General features: G+C 45.8%; 1 protein-coding gene across 2 annotated transcripts in view; it reads right to left on the bottom strand.

The window, feature by feature from the left end:
- Positions 1-17,076, bottom strand: part of FAXDC2 (fatty acid hydroxylase domain containing 2) — a 335,302-nt gene that overhangs the window by 141,243 nt on the left and 176,983 nt on the right. For both annotated transcript variants that reach the window (XM_086931249.1, XM_086931248.1), the window contains exons 3-4: positions 14,623-14,714; positions 13,679-13,782 (exon numbers count right to left, since the gene is read on the bottom strand). In XM_086931249.1, coding sequence (XP_086787375.1) covers positions 13,679-13,782; positions 14,623-14,714 — 196 coding nt within the window. The remainder of the gene's footprint in view (positions 1-13,678; positions 13,783-14,622; positions 14,715-17,076) is intronic.

Raw genomic sequence — 17,076 nt, 5'->3', positions numbered from 1 at the left:
CCATACATTGCATTTAAAAACGCTGATGGGGCCTGGCATGGGGCTGGAAAAGGTGGCTGAAGACCCTCAGGCTGGTCTTGAGGAGGGTTCGGATTCGGCTCTTCAACAGGCGCAGAATCCTCATCCACATGAATTTCTTCCTCCTCTCGGGCCGGGGACGGATTCGAAGCCCGAGTCGGGGACTGAGCTTGCGACTCCGAAGGCGAAGCCTCACCTTCCTGATCCGAGACATCCAGCGTGACCACTTTGGAACGTACCTTCTTCGGTGACCTTGAGTCCGACTCCTTACCGGAATGACGCCGGGACTCATGTCTCTTCTTCTTATGTCTCCTCCTCGAGTTCGAAGCATGGTCTGAAGCGGACTTCGAAGTCGACTCCTCTCGAGATCTGGATCTTGACTTCGACCTCGACCTCGACCTCGCCCTTCTCGAACGAGATCTCGAAGATTTTCTACCCTTGTCACCCTTCAGCTTCGCCACCAGAAGTTTGGTCTCTCTTTCCCGCAGGGCCTTCGGGTTCATCTTCCGATAAGACGAACATCCATCCACATCATGGTCAGAACTTAAACACCATATGCAGTCCTTGTGCGGGTCCGTGATGGACATCATTTTACTGCATTCCCCGCAGGACTTGAAGCCGGTCTTCTTTGTCGACATCGTGTTGAAACAAAGAAGCAGAAAAGCAAAGATAAAAACAACAAAGTCACTAGATAGCTACTGAGATTCCCCGAAACCGTTGGCGTCGACGACGCGGAAAAAAGGGAACTGATGCCATCACGCCGGCGTGGGCCTATTGTAGTGTCGGTGACATCAGCGGAGTTGCGTGCGATGCCGTGCCTCTATGACGTCGTCCACGTCCACATCGGCGCGAAGCTACAAAAGAATTTCCGAATGTTGCTGACGCAAGGGGATATTCACAAGGTGAGGAATCCACTGGCAGATGTATCTATCAGAATAATTATATAAACCCTCACTATCTCCATTGATCACTCACCTACTCGCATTCACCCACCCACTCACTCAAACCACACATTCAGTTGTACAATTCCACAGAAATACACACATAAACTCACCCATCAGTTAGGAAGCACCTTTGCTAATAAATCCAAATTATTTGGATTTGCCAATATTTTTTATGATGGCTGTCTATACTAGCTGTGTTCTGAATTCAACAGTAGGATGATGAACCCACCTCCCTATGTAATTCTGCAATAGCAGGGATTGACAGGAGTTTTAGATTGGTGGTCCCTATAATCTCCAGCTGACTCTATGGACAGTGTAGGTTTAACACACTTTGCAGTTCTAGAAAACTATTTGCAACTCCTCGACTATAGGGTCTCCCAGAAGCTCTTGCAGCAATGCAATCGAGCCAGGCTGCAAGGCTATCAAACCTAGATGGTGGCATCCACTCTAAAGAGGTCCTTCGTACAGGCCTGTGGAAGACTAAACCTTGTGTCACAATAACAGTACTTTTCGAGGATCTAAGCCTGGCTCGGGCAATAAGAAGAAAAACAGCTGCCTCAAGCTTCTGTTATTGGCAACTTTTCTCCTCTGATCGGGTCAGTGTCTCCTTGAAACCCAGATGAAATACAAATAGATTAAGATGGCCTGTATTCCTCTTCCTTTGTGAGTGCTTTCTTCAAAGTTTGAAATCCTTGGACATCAGGAGGTATTGCATCTTTTTGTTTTGTCATATTTTTCTTTTTTGGTCTCTCTAAACACGGGAAAGTCTCATTCAAAGACGAATTCTGTAGACTGGGCATAAGGCTATGTGAATTACAACATCAGAAAAGGGGTTCAGGTACAGTGGGGAAAGCTAAAATCGAAAAGGATGTTCATGCACCCCAATGCTATCATGCGTACCTAGACAGTTGGCAGTCTCACCATTGGGTGCATAGGTAAAAGAATCCTTGCACTCATATACTCACACCAGTTACCCCATGACTGTGAATGGGGTTGTACACTGTGACCTATTGAAACCAGGCTCTACTGTCTAACATCAAACAAAACCATCAAGCACCTCCAGTAAACTTGCAGATTATCAAATCCACTAAGAGAAAGATATAAATCAGACTAGATAAAAATGAACATAGAGCTATAGCTTTATCTTTCCAGGTTAGGACTTCCTACATGACAATTTATGCATAACTTCTAAGGGTAAATTAGGTTTGTATATTTAGACACGCTAGACCTCAATGAAAATGTGATGCTTTCCTCTGAGCATTCAACTATCATTGAAAATAGATACAATAGAATTTGCGGTCAGAGTGAGGCAAAGTATACTGTGTATTCTTTCTTGAATTTAGGAATTACTCAGAACTTTATTGGTTTATTCATAAATTTCTGGATTGATTTTTCAAGATCTATTCCTGAAGTTGCACATTAATCCAAAAAACTGAACAGGGTCAACACGTGTGTCACGATTTTACAATAGCTTCATCGGGGCCGGAATAGTTTTAGATGTTGTTTGGGATATGTTACATCCACTCCATTTACTTAGTAAAATATTGTGCATGAAAAATGACAAATCATTTAGATTTTATAAGATCATGTTTTTGTTTTCACAATTATAGGTTCAAACAAATGTTGGATCCTTTCAAATCAGCACGATGACCGATTATCTTGTGGTCGGGGAAACACAACTGTACCTCCCTGTTGGTCTTAACATCTCTGAGCTCCAATACCACCTCCTGCCCCTCTACAGAATGGTTAGGAGCAAGCCATAAAGGTTCAGTGATGTGGGGTTGATCCACAACCGGGGTGGGCGATAGAAAAGAACGATTCCTCTCTGTGAAATGGAGGGGCCACATTGACGCAAGAATATATAGACCTCTTTTATAGTGAAATACGCACTGTTATTGCCTCCATAAAAACATACTTTAAAACATACCTACAGGAAGTCAGAAAAGATATATCCGAGCAGGGCAACAGTACAAACAACCTCGAACGATCCGCAGACAACTGTATGGACGATCAAGAGATGATCTGGCATAGAATCCAGACCTGAGAAGACCAACATGTCAAATTACAAATGAAGCAGGAGGAATTAGAAAACAGAAACAGATGCAATAATATATGCACTGGAGATATTCCCAGAGGTACAAGATTTCACATGAGTGGATCTTACCACACTTCTAGAACAATGTCCAACTCAAAGCCTGCAGAGTGCCCCAAACATTCTTGCCTATGTTCACTTCTTTTAGGGACAAAGAAGCCATTATGCCGGTGGATACAGGGAAAGCTGAGATTATTTTTAGGAGCTTTACTATGCGGCTTTTTCCCGGTCCTGTCACTCATCCCTCCTAGGAAATGCAAAGACTTCTGACCAGTCACTGACCATCTCAGAGAACACAAAGTAAAAGACCAGTGGGGTCATCCGGTAAACAGCCTTTACAACGAAACTTTTACAACGCACTACCATTACAACGCGGTCATTACAACGCAAACCATTACAACGCATTGCGCTGGGGGGCGCTCTAGGATAGGGAATACGTTTAATTTTCTATCCAACACCTTCCCTAGTGTCCACGGGGACTGGAGTTGGAATAGAAAATTAAACTTTTCAGTATCCAGCACCTCTAAGCGCTATGCGTTGTAAAGGTATGCGATGTAAAAACCGCGTTGTAATAGCCTGCGTTGTAACGTCATACATCCGGGTCATCCACTCAGTCGCATATTCCATTGGCACAGAAAGCAATGCTGCATGCGCTCTCTCAGTAGCAGGTCAATACTGAAATTACCTCAGGGTACTGAGCCATGGGAGTCTGCCTACGGCTCAATGACAAACAAAACAGGTGATGGACCGAATGTGGATCAATGTCACACACTCACCCCAGTCCGAAGATCTGGGCCCAAATCCATCGTTTTTTTGTACTCCACACCACCCTGGGTTAGACAATGGTGATATGCAAATCAGCTCTGACCCTGTGCCCCATGGGAACAGTCCAGTCCGAACTACAAAAGCCATGTCCTTCCCAGAACGGAATCAAGCATCCGAGGACCGGACCGGTTTCGAGGTAACACCTCTCATCAGCCCGGCTAGCTTGACTCCAGTGGTGTGGAGTGCCTGGGACCCACGTCTGGGCATCCCCAGCGCACTTAGGGCGGAACTTGCAAACAAAACAGGTGATGGACCGAATGTGGATCAATGTCACACACTCACCCCAGTCCGAAGATCTGGGCCCAAATCCATCGTTTTTTTGCACTCCACACCACCCTGGGTTAGACAATGGCGATATGCAAATCAGCTCTGACCCTGTGCCCCATGGGAACAGTCCAGTCCGAACTACAAAAGCCATGTCCTTCCCAGAACGGAATCAAGCATCCGAGGACCGGACCGGTTTCGAGGTAACACCTCTCATCAGCCAGGCTAGCTTGACTCCAGTGGTGTGGAGTGCCTGGGACCCACGTCTGGGCATCCCCAGCGCACTTAGGGCGGAACTTGCAAACAAAACAGGTGATGGACCGAATGTGGATCAATGTCACACACTCACCCCAGTCCGAAGATCTGGGCCCAAATCCATCGTTTTTTTGCACTCCACACCACCCTGGGTTAGACAATGGCGATATGCAAATCAGCTCTGACCCTGTGCCCCATGGGAACAGTCCAGTCCGAACTACAAAAGCCATGTTCTTCCCAGAACGGAATCAAGCATCCGAGGACCGGACCGGTTTCGAGGTAACACCTCTCATCAGCCCGGCTAGCTTGACTCTAGTGGTGTGGAGTGCCTGGGACCCACGTCTGGGCATCCCCAGCGAACTTAGGGCGGAACTTGCAAACAAAACAGGTGATGGACCGAATGTGGATCAATGTCACACACTCACCCCAGTCCGAAGATCTGGGCCCAAATCCATCGTTTTTTTGCACTCCACACCACCCTGGGTTAGACAATGGCGATATGCAAATCAGCTCTGACCCTGTGCCCCATGGGAACAGTCCAGTCCGAACTACAAAAGCCATGTCCTTCCCAGAACGGAATCAAGCATCCGAGGACCGGACCGGTTTCGAGGTAACACCTCTCATCAGCCCGGCTAGCTTGACTCCAGTGGTGTGGAGTGCCTGGGACCCACGTCTGGGCATCCCCAGCGCACTTAGGGCAGAACTTGCAAACAAAACAGGTGATGGACCGAATGTGGATCAATGTCACACACTCACCCCAGTCCGAAGATCTGGGCCCAAATCCATCGTTTTTTTGCACTCCACACCACCCTGGGTTAGACAATGGCGACATGCAAATCAGCTCTGACCCTGTGCCCCATGGGAACAGTCCAGTCCGAACTACAAAAGCCATGTCCTTCCCAGAACGGAATCAAGCATCCGAGGACCGGACCGGTTTCGAGGTAACACCTCTCATCAGCCCGGCTAGCTTGGCTCCAGTGGTGTGGAGTGCCTGGGACCCACGTCTGGGCATCCCCAGCGCACTTAGGGCGGAACTTGCAAACAAAACAGGTGATGGACCGAATGTGGATCAATGTCACACACTCACCCCAGTCCGAAGATCTGGGCCCAAATCCATCATTTTTTTGCACTCCACACCACCCTGGGTTAGACAATGGCGATATGCAAATCAGCTCTGACCCTGTGCCCCATGGGAACAGTCCAGTCCGAACTACAAAAGCCATGTCCTTCCCAGAACGGAATCAAGCATCCGAGGACCGGACCGGTTTCGAGGTAACACCTCTCATCAGCCCGGCTAGCTTGACTCCAGTGGTGTGGAGTGCCTGGGACCCACGTCTGGGCATCCCCAGCGCACTTCGGGCGGAACTTGCAAACAAAACAGGTGATGGACCGAATGTGGATCAATGTCACACACTCACCCCAGTCCGAAGATCTGGGCCCAAATCCATCGTTTTTTTGCACTCCACACCACCCTGGGTTAGACAATGGCGATATGTAAATCAGCTCTGACCCTGTGCCCCATGGGAACAGTCCAGTCCGAACTACAAAAGCCATGTCCTTCCCAGAACGGAATCAAGCATCCGAGGACCGGACCGGTTTCGAGGTAACACCTCTCATCAGCCCGGCTAGCTTGACTCCAGTGGTGTGGAGTGCCTGGGACCCACGTCTGGGCATCCCCAGCACACTTAGGGCGGAATTTGCAAACAAAACAGGTGATGGACCGAATGTGGATCAATGTCACACACTCACCCCAGTCCGAAGATCTGGGCCCAAATCCATCGTTTTTTTGCACTCCACACCACCCTGGGTTAGACAATGGCGATATGCAAATCAGCTCTGACCCTGTGCCCCATGGGAACAGTCCAGTCCGAACTACAAAAGCCATGTCCTTCCCAGAAGGGAATCAAGCATCCGAGGACCGGACCGGTTTCGAGGTAACACCTCTCATCAGCCCGGCTAGCTTGACTCCAGTGGTGTGGAGTGCCTGGGACCCACGTCTGGGCATCCCCAGCGCACTTAGGGCGGAACTTGCAAACAAAACAGGTGATGGACCGAATGTGGATCAATGTCACACACTCACCCCAGTCCGAAGATCTGGGCCCAAATCCATCGTTTTTTTGCACTCCACACCACCCTGGGTTAGACAATGGCGATATGCAAATCAGTTCTGACCCTGTGCCCCATGGGAACAGTCCAGTCCGAACTACAAAAGCCATGTCCTTCCCAGAACGGAATCAAGCATCCGAGGACCGGACCGGTTTCGAGGTAACACCTCTCATCAGCCCGGCTAGCTTGACTCCAGTGGTGTGGAGTGCCTGGGACCCACGTCTGGGCATCCCCAGCGCACTTAGGGCAGAACTTGCAAACAAAACAGGTGATGGACCGAATGTGGATCAATGTCACACACTCACCCCAGTCCGAAGATCTGGGCCCAAATCCATCGTTTTTTTGCACTGATTTGCATATCGCCATTGTCTAACCCAGGGTGGTGTGGAGTGCAAAAAAACGATGGATTTGGGCCCAGATCTTTGGACTGGGGTGAATGTGTGACATTGATCCACATTCGGTCCATCACCTGTTTTGTTTGGAAATACGGCTCAATGACAGCCTAAAACAAATTCCACACTAAATGGCTGTCCCAGACCATACAGAGAGTTGGATAGATCTTCTGAAGAAACACAGGCTGACGCCATTTCCTATCTAAAAAGAGAGATTCTTTGCAAAAACATCTACCTTCAGAAGATGAGGAGAACCACATAGACTCTTAATCAACCTATGATCTAACAAACTCTGAGGAAATTCTAAGGCGGGCCATGGTGAGTTGCATTGAGAAGTGGGACAATGTCTTTAGTTATTGGTGCTAACACATTACTTTTATCCTACTTTTTAGCTGTTGGACTGTGTCTTGGACTCCCCTCACTTGTTTATATGCTTATGCACCGAGGGCTGCACGTCTTGTTGGGACAAGCAGTGTACACAACCACTCACTATGGGTAGGGATGTTTGGTTCCCCTAGTAAACAGCAACAGGTGTGAAGGTACTTACTGTGCCACAACCCTGATATCATCTTCCTATAGGAAACTAATTTACTCAAAACGACCACCCACACGTGAATCATAATGGATATCCCAACCAATATTGGGTATCTAAAATAGGCAAAAATGCAGCAGTCCCCTTACTTCGTAAGTCTCACATTAGTCATAATGGCCATAATTGGCAGGCTGTAACCACGGACAAACAGAGTCACTACCTGAAGCTTAAATTCCAGTGGGGAGGGACTAAACTGACCAAGTTAAATGTTTAAGCTCCGATTAGCTCAAAGTCTTCTTTATCTGTACAGTATTGAAGGAACAACTCTGATACCAGGGTGATAAAATAGTAGGTGGGGACTTTAATTTGGCCTGGGACCCAAAGAGGGACAGAAATCAGAACACATATCAGGGGACAGGAGCAATGTCAGCCCTCCTCAAAAAATATGTCAATGAGCTAGGCCTAGTGTATGCCTGGTAACACTTGACTGCAAAATTTTGGGATCCAGTAAATAGAGCTATCATCGCAGCCACCATCAAAGAAAACGTACCTCTTAACAAGCAGCTGGACATATCATCTCATACCCTTGTGGAAGCTTTTGAAGCTGCTATCGGGGGTACCACTATCACTACTGAAATAGAAAGGGCCAGAGAAGGAGAACCTCCTAGAGCAAATTCTTACATCAGAAAGTATAGCATTAAAGCGGCTAGATAAATAATCCACTACCAAACAGAATCGAAGGAAATTAGCTGTTCTGAGAGGGCAACTAAAGTCACACAGATTAAACCGAGCAGAAAGGTCTTTGCTTGCCTTAGGTCAGCACTTTTACGATAATGGGGACAAAGTGGAAATCCTCCTTGTGCATATAATACTGCACAGAACCAAATCATACATTGTGCAGGTCAAAACCCATACCGGCACCTGAGCAACAAGATACAAAGAGAAAATGCAGGCCTTTCACGACTTCTACCAAACACTTTCCGGTCAGGGGGACGACTGTATGGTTGCACCCATATATCACCCCTGCAAACCAGTTCAGACCATATCCAGCTCACAAAGTAGAATCCGTCACCCAGTAGGTTCAAATGTATTATTCCTCACTCCTCTTCATCCCGCTCCATGTTTAGGCAAAACGACAAGGTCATTGCAAAAAAATATTTAAAGAAAACCCTACGGCCATCACACACTACACCAATATTCATCTATGATACAATGTAGTGCTGTACATTCGCAATCCAACAAACCCGTAACAAAGACTCATAATTTAAAATAATCTAGCTTAACCTGCAAGAAATAAGGTAAAAGGGTACCGAGCAATACAATAATCCCCAATAGTCCAATCAAGTCATTTATCTGAAAGCAAGTAAGGTTGTCGCACTCTTGCTTCAAAAAAAGGTCATTTTTGGATTGAAATCTTCGCAATGCCGGAATCTCCTGGCCCACACTTCAATCAGAGTCTGTACAAAACGGGGGACACAACTCCGCTGCTGCTCTGAGCAGGGGAGGCGGAGTCTGTAACTCACTCCTTCTCATGAGACCTCGGGTGGGAGTATCGCCCTTCCTCAACCAGGAGTCCCATTGTCTCTCAGAGGCCTCACTCGTGAGGTGTACACTGAAGGTGAATCCGGTATTTAAAGTGTCCCTTTTTTTGAAGCAGTGTAAAGGGACTCTATCCTCACCTCATGGGCTGTCCAGCGTAGGAAGATGCAGGCATCACAAACTGGAAGCCTAGACTTGAGGGACAGTCAAGTCCCCTCTTTGTGTAACTGCCTGCAAGCGGCGCGTGTGATCTGGTACAACAGAAAAGGTCAGCCACCTACATATTCCACTACTACAAACTGCACACACTGGATTCCTGCGTCCAGAGCAATTTTTGCAGATCATTGTTCCAGCCAGGGGCGGATTGGCAAGGCGGGCATTCGGGAATTGGCCGAAGGGCCGGTGCCTCAGTGCCCTCTGTGGGCCATTTTTTTTCTCCCCTGTCCCAGTCCACAGAGAGTGGACTAGGAAAGGGGAGAAAAAAAAACGGCCCACAGAGTGCACGGAGACAGAGACTGAGAAAATGAAAGCAGCCTCACAGTGCGGCCAGACAGCGATTGTCAGCTGTGGGCTCTCCTTCACCCCTACCCTGCCAAGCAATCAAGCTGAGGCTGGGCTGGGGAGGGGTGATTGTTTGCAATAATCGGCCTCCCTGGGGGCCAGGTGTTTCTCAGGCCTTTGAGCCATTTGCACCTCGGCCCCCTGGTGCCCATGCAGCCCAGAAACGGTGTTAGTCTTAACACCTCGCCCACAGCCCTTCACATTCAGGGCATAGTGGGCGAGGAAGAATGGGTCTTGCTGTGGGGGCCTGGTGATGTTTGGAATTTTTTTGTTTTATTTATTTATTTATGCGATTTTATATAGCGCAGACTTTACCCGAAGGTGTCAGAGCGCTTCACACTAGGAACAGCAATAATACATGAGGAGAAAATTATAAGTGGACAAATTACAAAAGCAAACGTTAAGTTACATGAATCAAAAGTGACAATAGTGAGCAACCAAAATACAAGAGGAGCAAACGATACATTACAGGAGGAAAAAGAGATATGTGTGCAGGTTACAAAAGCGTACAAAATACAAGTAGAGGTATAATACTGCAATTAATGGCAGACACTCCAGCACAAGAACAAACGTTACGTAGGCAATGGTGGCACTGGTGCAAGTATCTAAAGCAAACAAAAATGAGAGGTAGCAAACAGTGTGTTACAAGAGAAAAGTGACTTGTGCAAGTTACAAAAGGGTACCATACACAGGTACAAGGGTAATACTACAGTAAATGGTAAATACTCAAACTGCCAGAACACACTGGGAAGGCACTTCCCATGCACCAGCTTCACCTCAGCCTCCCTCCTGGCTACCTGGCTACCTTGGATGACCCAGAAAGCTGTGTTTTGTGCTCCCCTGCCAGGACATTTTCCCAAGGCCTGGAGGGTTGATTAATTTACTAATTGCAGGGGCCTTACCTCTGTTCATGTGCTCCTGAGCTGAAGGTCTGGGGAGGGCTGAGTAGGTTAGTAATTGCAGGGGCTTTGCTGCTTTTCAGGTGCTCCTGTGCTGGAGGGCTGGAATAATTTTGTGACAAAAAGGGGCCTTGCTATTTTTTTTAGTTGCTCAGCATGTAGGCCATTGTCACCTTGGCCCTGTGTCGTGTGCAAGAACAGTATTTTTGACAAACAAGGGAGACCCAGCGGGTAGCCAAGAACCATGGGTATGACTAAGTTATAGAAACAAAGGTTCAAAGCTTCTTCAAATTTTCAACAATACAGTATAGTGCACAATGGACTACTATACGATTTAATGTTCCAGCCCAGCCGGACCGGAAGTTTATTTTTTCAAACAAATGTAAATTTTGACACAATATTTTCAAACAATTAGTATGACACAAGCCTGTGCCGTACTTAGAAGAGGAGAAAAATAGAGAGAAGGTGAAAGGGGTGTCTTCAGGCAAGGAAAAAGAGCAAAAACAGGGCACTTTATAATTGAAAAAGAATTAATAACAGTGTCGCCTGGAGTGAAACAAACATTCTCAAATAATGAATTTCTACATGTATGTACACTCATAGGTGTCGACGTTTCGATCCCTTCGCTCAATTAATTAATTGGGATCATCATCAGGACTTAATAAATGAGGTTGCCTGAATATAACAAAGCCTCTATGTTTAGAAGAGGTTTTCAATGAGGCGTCAACCTTGCTAGGGGCGCCTAGGGGCAATAGCTTTCAGGGGTTCAATAGCTAGTCCTGTTCGAGGGCTTTAGTTACTGGCATTGACACCGGGCACCCCGACCAAGCACGAGGTTCATCCGTAACCGCATTGACGACCTCGTTCGTATGTGCAGTGCACATTTATTGATCCTTCGCCTGAGGCGGTCGAGCCCATAATGGCACGTCCCAGGAACGAATAACAAGCACGCATAAATCGGCATCCTCCATTGTAGAGCCATCTTGCCCTCAGAGTCGGATGGAAATCATCACGTCTCCAAACGAGCCCACAGTGGCCCGGCGCATAACCACGAGGGGAAATAACTAAAGCCCTCGAACAGGACTAGCTATTGAACCCCTGAAAGCTATTGCCCCTAGGCGCCCCTAGCAAGGTTGACGCCTCATTGAAAACCTCTTCTAAACATAGAGGCTTTGTTATATTCAGGCAACCTCATTTATTAAGTCCTGATGATGATCCCAATTAATTAATTGAGCGAAGGGATCGAAACGTCGACACCTATGAGTGTACATACATGTAGAAATTCATTATTTGAGAATGTTTGTTTCACTCCAGGCGACACTGTTATTAATTCTTTTTCAATTATAAAGTGCCCTGTTTTTGCTCTTTTTCCTTGCCTGAAGACACCCCTTTCACCTTCTCTCTATTTTTCTCCTCTTCTAAGTACGGCACAGGCTTGTGTCATACTAATTGTTTGAAAATATTGTGTCAAAATTTACATTTGTTTGAAAAAATAAACTTCCGGTCCGGCTGGGCTGGAACATTAAATCGTATAGTAGTCCATTGTGCACTATACTGTATTGTTGAAAATTTGAAGAAGCTTTGAACCTTTGTTTCTATAACGTGTGCAAGAACAGTATCCTCCCACTTTCATTCCTTGTCTGTGCAAATGGTGTTTCATGAAAGGGCACGCCTCTTGAATGTGGGCCACGCCCCTTAAATATGGGCCACGCCTCTTGAATGTGGGCCACTTTTTTCGTCAGTGCCCGGGCCGAATTGTGATCCCAATCCGACCCTGGTTCCAGCCCCTGCACCGTCGGATTCTGAGAGGTCGCACGGTGTGGTTGTCAGGCGGCCACCTACTTTTTGCCCCTGTGCATACGTATTCACTTGCCTTTGTTGAGGGTTGCCGCTCATCAGAGGACATACTGACACAACACGGTAGACCGGTAACACCGGTCGATGCAATACATGCTGACGCTAGACAAAGCACGTGCAGAGCACAAGCTGGCATGGCTTAATTCAGATACAGGTAGAGCACGCTGACACAGCTCCACACAGCATATGCTGACACACAGCTCGCAAAGCATACGCTGACACAGCTTTGTTTGACACGGCTTATTTTTGCACAGAGATGCGGCAGTGAAGTTGCTGGCACATTGTTTACTGTAGCTCATACCGACATGCTTGAGAAATCACAAGAAACGAACACAACACTTTCAGGCAGTTTCATACAGCACCCGAAATGCACATAACACATGTTAACAGTTTTACACAGCTCCCAAAATGCACACAGCACATTCAGCCAGTTTTACGCAGCACCCGCGGAATAGATGCTTTCTGACGCACCGAATGCGGACATAGTTTTAGGCAGCACCCAATAGCATGGAATAATGGCACTGGGGAGAAAATTGACCAGAGAGAAAAATATTACAGAGACATAGGTTGTAGAGACAATACACTACCGCGACACTTTGAACAAACAAAAACAATTTTAGATTAAAAGAAAGCAAATATCAAAATTAGGTTGCTACAACGAAAAATAACACCGTATTTATTTTGACGTTGATTTATAAAGAAAACGGATAGAGGGGCTAAAGGTGCCACAAATTAATAAGGGAAGGATTATTTCAAGGAATACGGGTAGGTTTCAGTTAGGGGGTAATCGTCAGGATTCGAATGGCGGTCACGTTTCGCTACGGGTAGGGTTACCGGTTAAATTTCGGGTTCCGTTTAGTGGGTTTGAAGGTTTTATGCCCTGATGGATGAGATACAGATTTGTTTTACGGGACTTTGTTACAGCAGTCTTGTTTTAGAAGTTCTTTTAATGCTAATTTGACATCTGTTGTTGAGGTTTCTCTGTGGTGGTTCTCCTGACATGGGAATTCTATGTAAAGTATTGTTTTTAAAGTTTGTATTCTTATTGGAGTTAAAATACATTAAATGACAAATGCTTATCAAGTCTCGATGCGGAACAAGTTAAGGCATTGCTCCGCCCAGCAGCATGCGCTGACTCCACACATAGACCGGAACAGCACGTGCTGACGCATGCAGATCAGCAACACGTGCTGGCACAAACCACACGCAGCACATGCAGACACAAACCCAGGCCCAATAAGCTCTTAGTTGTATGCAACACTCAGTGAAACCCAAACCCACATATCCTGTTAAGAGACATGCACCACACATACTGATCCACAACTTCTTTCAGCACATGCTGGCCTGCACAAGCTCAGTTTACCAGATGCTGATACAGAGCTAAATAGACTCACCAAGAGAGAAAAGGGCCCACTCACTGCCCCCAAAGAAAGAATGCAGCTTCCCCCACTGGACTTGCCAGAAGTACCCTGAAGCGCCCCAGAATCGCTGAAGGTGCCTGCGGAGAGAGGTACATGAGAATGAGTCTGCTGTCATGAAATAGCACTTCAGAAACAGCCTGAAAATTCTAAAATAACCACAAATGCCCCAAATCGAGCATCATGAAATCCATCTTCCTAAAAATCTAGGCCTCACCAAAATGCCAAGCAAACAAAGAAAATCATACACCATAGAATGATAGAATGCATCTTCACAACGCATGGTTCTAAGGGTTAGTTTAGACCTACTGCAGCATGAAGTCCACAGAGGACTGGTAGTGACCTTGTAAGCTCAAGGCTCACCTACTGCAGATAAGGTCCTTAGAAGAGTGACACGGATCAGGTACAAACCGGAGCCATCTAGATGATGCCACTAAGAGGCTGCTATAGACTCGATATGTAGAAGGGACATTGAGGGTGTTAATGACTCGAGTCTCACAGAGGATTGTTTTGAAACTGATATATATGATGCTCCTAGAGTGTCTTATATCAATTATCCTGCACATACAAGAACCCTTGAAAGAACAGTATGAACAAACCGGAGATGCCGTCCATTAAGGGCAGATGTGTTTTTTCTATAGGTAAAGCCCTACACTTGCTTTTTTAATTCCATGGTTAACCAAGCCTGATAAAACAATTTAGGCAGAATCTGACATTTCAAATGTTCAGATATACAGTTGCTGCTTGGCGGGATGTCTTTTCTCACTAAGATATTCAACTCCTCATAACCTATTTTCCAGCCACCACTTTGGTCCATGACTGTAACGCCTTTGGTCGGATCGATGTGTACAGCCTCTCTTTCCCATCTTCCCCTTCCCACCAAGATGTTTCCTACCCAACGGGATGCAGCAAGTTCTTACCAGGTGACGGAGTTCCTGAAGGCAGCAAAGGTCAGAAGGCCAGAGCCCAAGATGAAGGCTGTCTTCTTGACTGAGTCCCATAGCTGTCCGTCCTGTGCACAAAGAAACCACAGTAAGGTCTTCTTCCCGTGGACACATCAGCATATCACAGAGCAATGTTTGATGAGTGTCTTGAGCATCCACCCAGCTCCCATTCCGTTCCACAAGAAGACCCTTTTCCCCCTTTACACTGCTATTACTCAATCGTGCTTTGGTATGTGTAGTATGTTTATTTGTGTTGGAGTGTGCAATATTGCTGGCCAGACTGCACTTGCATTGTGTGGTAGCGGTCCTTGAGAAAACCAGTCCCCTTTAGAAAAGACAAGCTATAGTCTTTGTCAGCACTTGTGTGTTTTTCAAATAAATGACATCAGCTAAATAGAGTCATGTCGTATAAAGTAGAGAGTACTAACATGCATTCCTTTCACACGTTTTTAGTGGTTCACATATATGTTAAATATGTATTGGCTATGAAATAATATGGCTTCTATTTTGCTGCATGCAAATGAAGGTGACGTTGTGTGGATGCTTTACAACTTTGTGGAAACATTAAAAAAAATTACATTGTTGATGAAAAAGCACATTTGTTTACACAATTGTCAATTTTTTGTAATGAATGCACATTTGTTTATACCTAGTACTATTTGTTCCAGACAATTAATAAAAGGGACACTGTATTCACTTTGTTAACTAATGCTAGTGTTATTTAATGAATCCATATCTAAGGACACAAATCTTCTAATGCCGCAAGCCTGCAACTCTCGGAGGACTCTGATTTGTTAGAACTAAGGCATGACCTGGAAAAAAATCCCACAAATATGGACTGATCTGGCTACTTAAATGTCAGATCATTACAGTGACTGCTGGACGGGGATTGCTTTATGAAGTGGCGTACATGTTAAGTTTTATGGCTCCACAATCAATGTGATTAGTAGTTTACTGCATATGCGAATTAGAAATAAGGCAGGATCGATTTTTATGCGTTTTATCTAAAGCTGCCACTCCCATGGTCATCATTTTTTAATGTTTTGAGAGTACACCAGATCCACGCAGATTCGATTTGCAGGTCCTAATATACCAGTACATCGTCCACATAACAGTGGCTAATATACCACGTGTTTTATAGAATTTTTTTTGACCTTTGGAAACCGGTATTCATCATATAACGTTCATTGATTCTTATTTTGGATCATATATTTGCTCAGCGGATGAGCTCTACGTAGTTGTGGCACTGCCACCTCTGTTAGATAATACCTATGTCTAAGGCTACTACTATATTCATCCTACCTTCTGGTTTACTCAGACTTATGAATGCCGTGAAGAAGTCCTGTGCCTTAGGACGAAACGCATTGGCTTTTGCTCTTTAAGAATGAAACAATAAAGAAGAAATTATCTCATTTGATGCCTCATTGAGCAATAACTAATTGTATGGATTTGAATACATCATAAGTGGGGCAGCTATGATCTAGCTTTTATGCATAATTGCCCCTAGTGATCGGGGAGTGCCCTTGGACAAGGGGCACCTTTAGAGGCTTGCACACAAGATATCTTAAGATTTTTGACTTTGATTGGTGATTTTTTGTGATTGGTGCCACAAGCGCCCTCTGTTGGTCCACTGACTAAGTTTTGTGTTCCCATGTTAAACACATTTAAAAGCTGGCTTTGAAGAGAGATTTTTAAGTCTAAAATTGTTGACCTACTTTTACTATACTGCATAGGTGAACGCATCTGTGCATGCCAGAAAAATAGTCTAAATCTGGAGAAATTTAGTCAAAAGATTTCGAAAGTGATTGCACAAAATGGATTTCCACTTTCATACAAGTTCATTGTAACCTTAATGATAGTGGTACCGCAGCTCCATTGTAACACATTTGTACCTCAAGAAGACAACGATAGAGAAAAGCATGTGAATACCCACCTGTCAAATTACATCGAGGCAGCGGAGGGCCTGGACCACACTCAATCTGGTTTCAGGCCCAATCACAGCACCGAATCAGCCCTCCTCTCAGTGACTGATAACATCAGGATGTCACTTGATGGAGGGGGCTCAGTGATTCAGGTGCTGTTAGATCTATCCGCTGCCTTCGACACGGTGTCACATGAACTTCTTCTCGGCCGATTGAGAGATGTGGGCATAGGAGGTGTGGCTATGTCGTGGTTGCAAAGCTTTCTTTCGGGCCGCTCACAAGATGTTAAGCTGGGCTCCCACTCTTCCACCCTTAGGGAGCTCACCAAGGGAGTGCCACAGGGCTCATGCCTAAGCCCCACACTTTTTAACGTGTATGTGGCCCCCTTAGCAAACATTATAAGATCATATGGGTTCACCCCGGTGTCATACGCTGATGACACCCAGCTTTTATTTCCTTTCCATACTCTCACACCCGCAATCCAAAAATCATTTGCGGATGGAATGAG

Source organism: Lissotriton vulgaris, chromosome 7, assembly GCF_964263255.1.
Source record: "Lissotriton vulgaris chromosome 7, aLisVul1.2, whole genome shotgun sequence".
Lineage (NCBI taxonomy): Eukaryota > Metazoa > Chordata > Amphibia > Caudata > Salamandridae > Lissotriton > Lissotriton vulgaris.
Note: the sequence above shows the minus strand (reverse complement) of the source record. Positions and strands in the feature narration are given on the sequence as shown.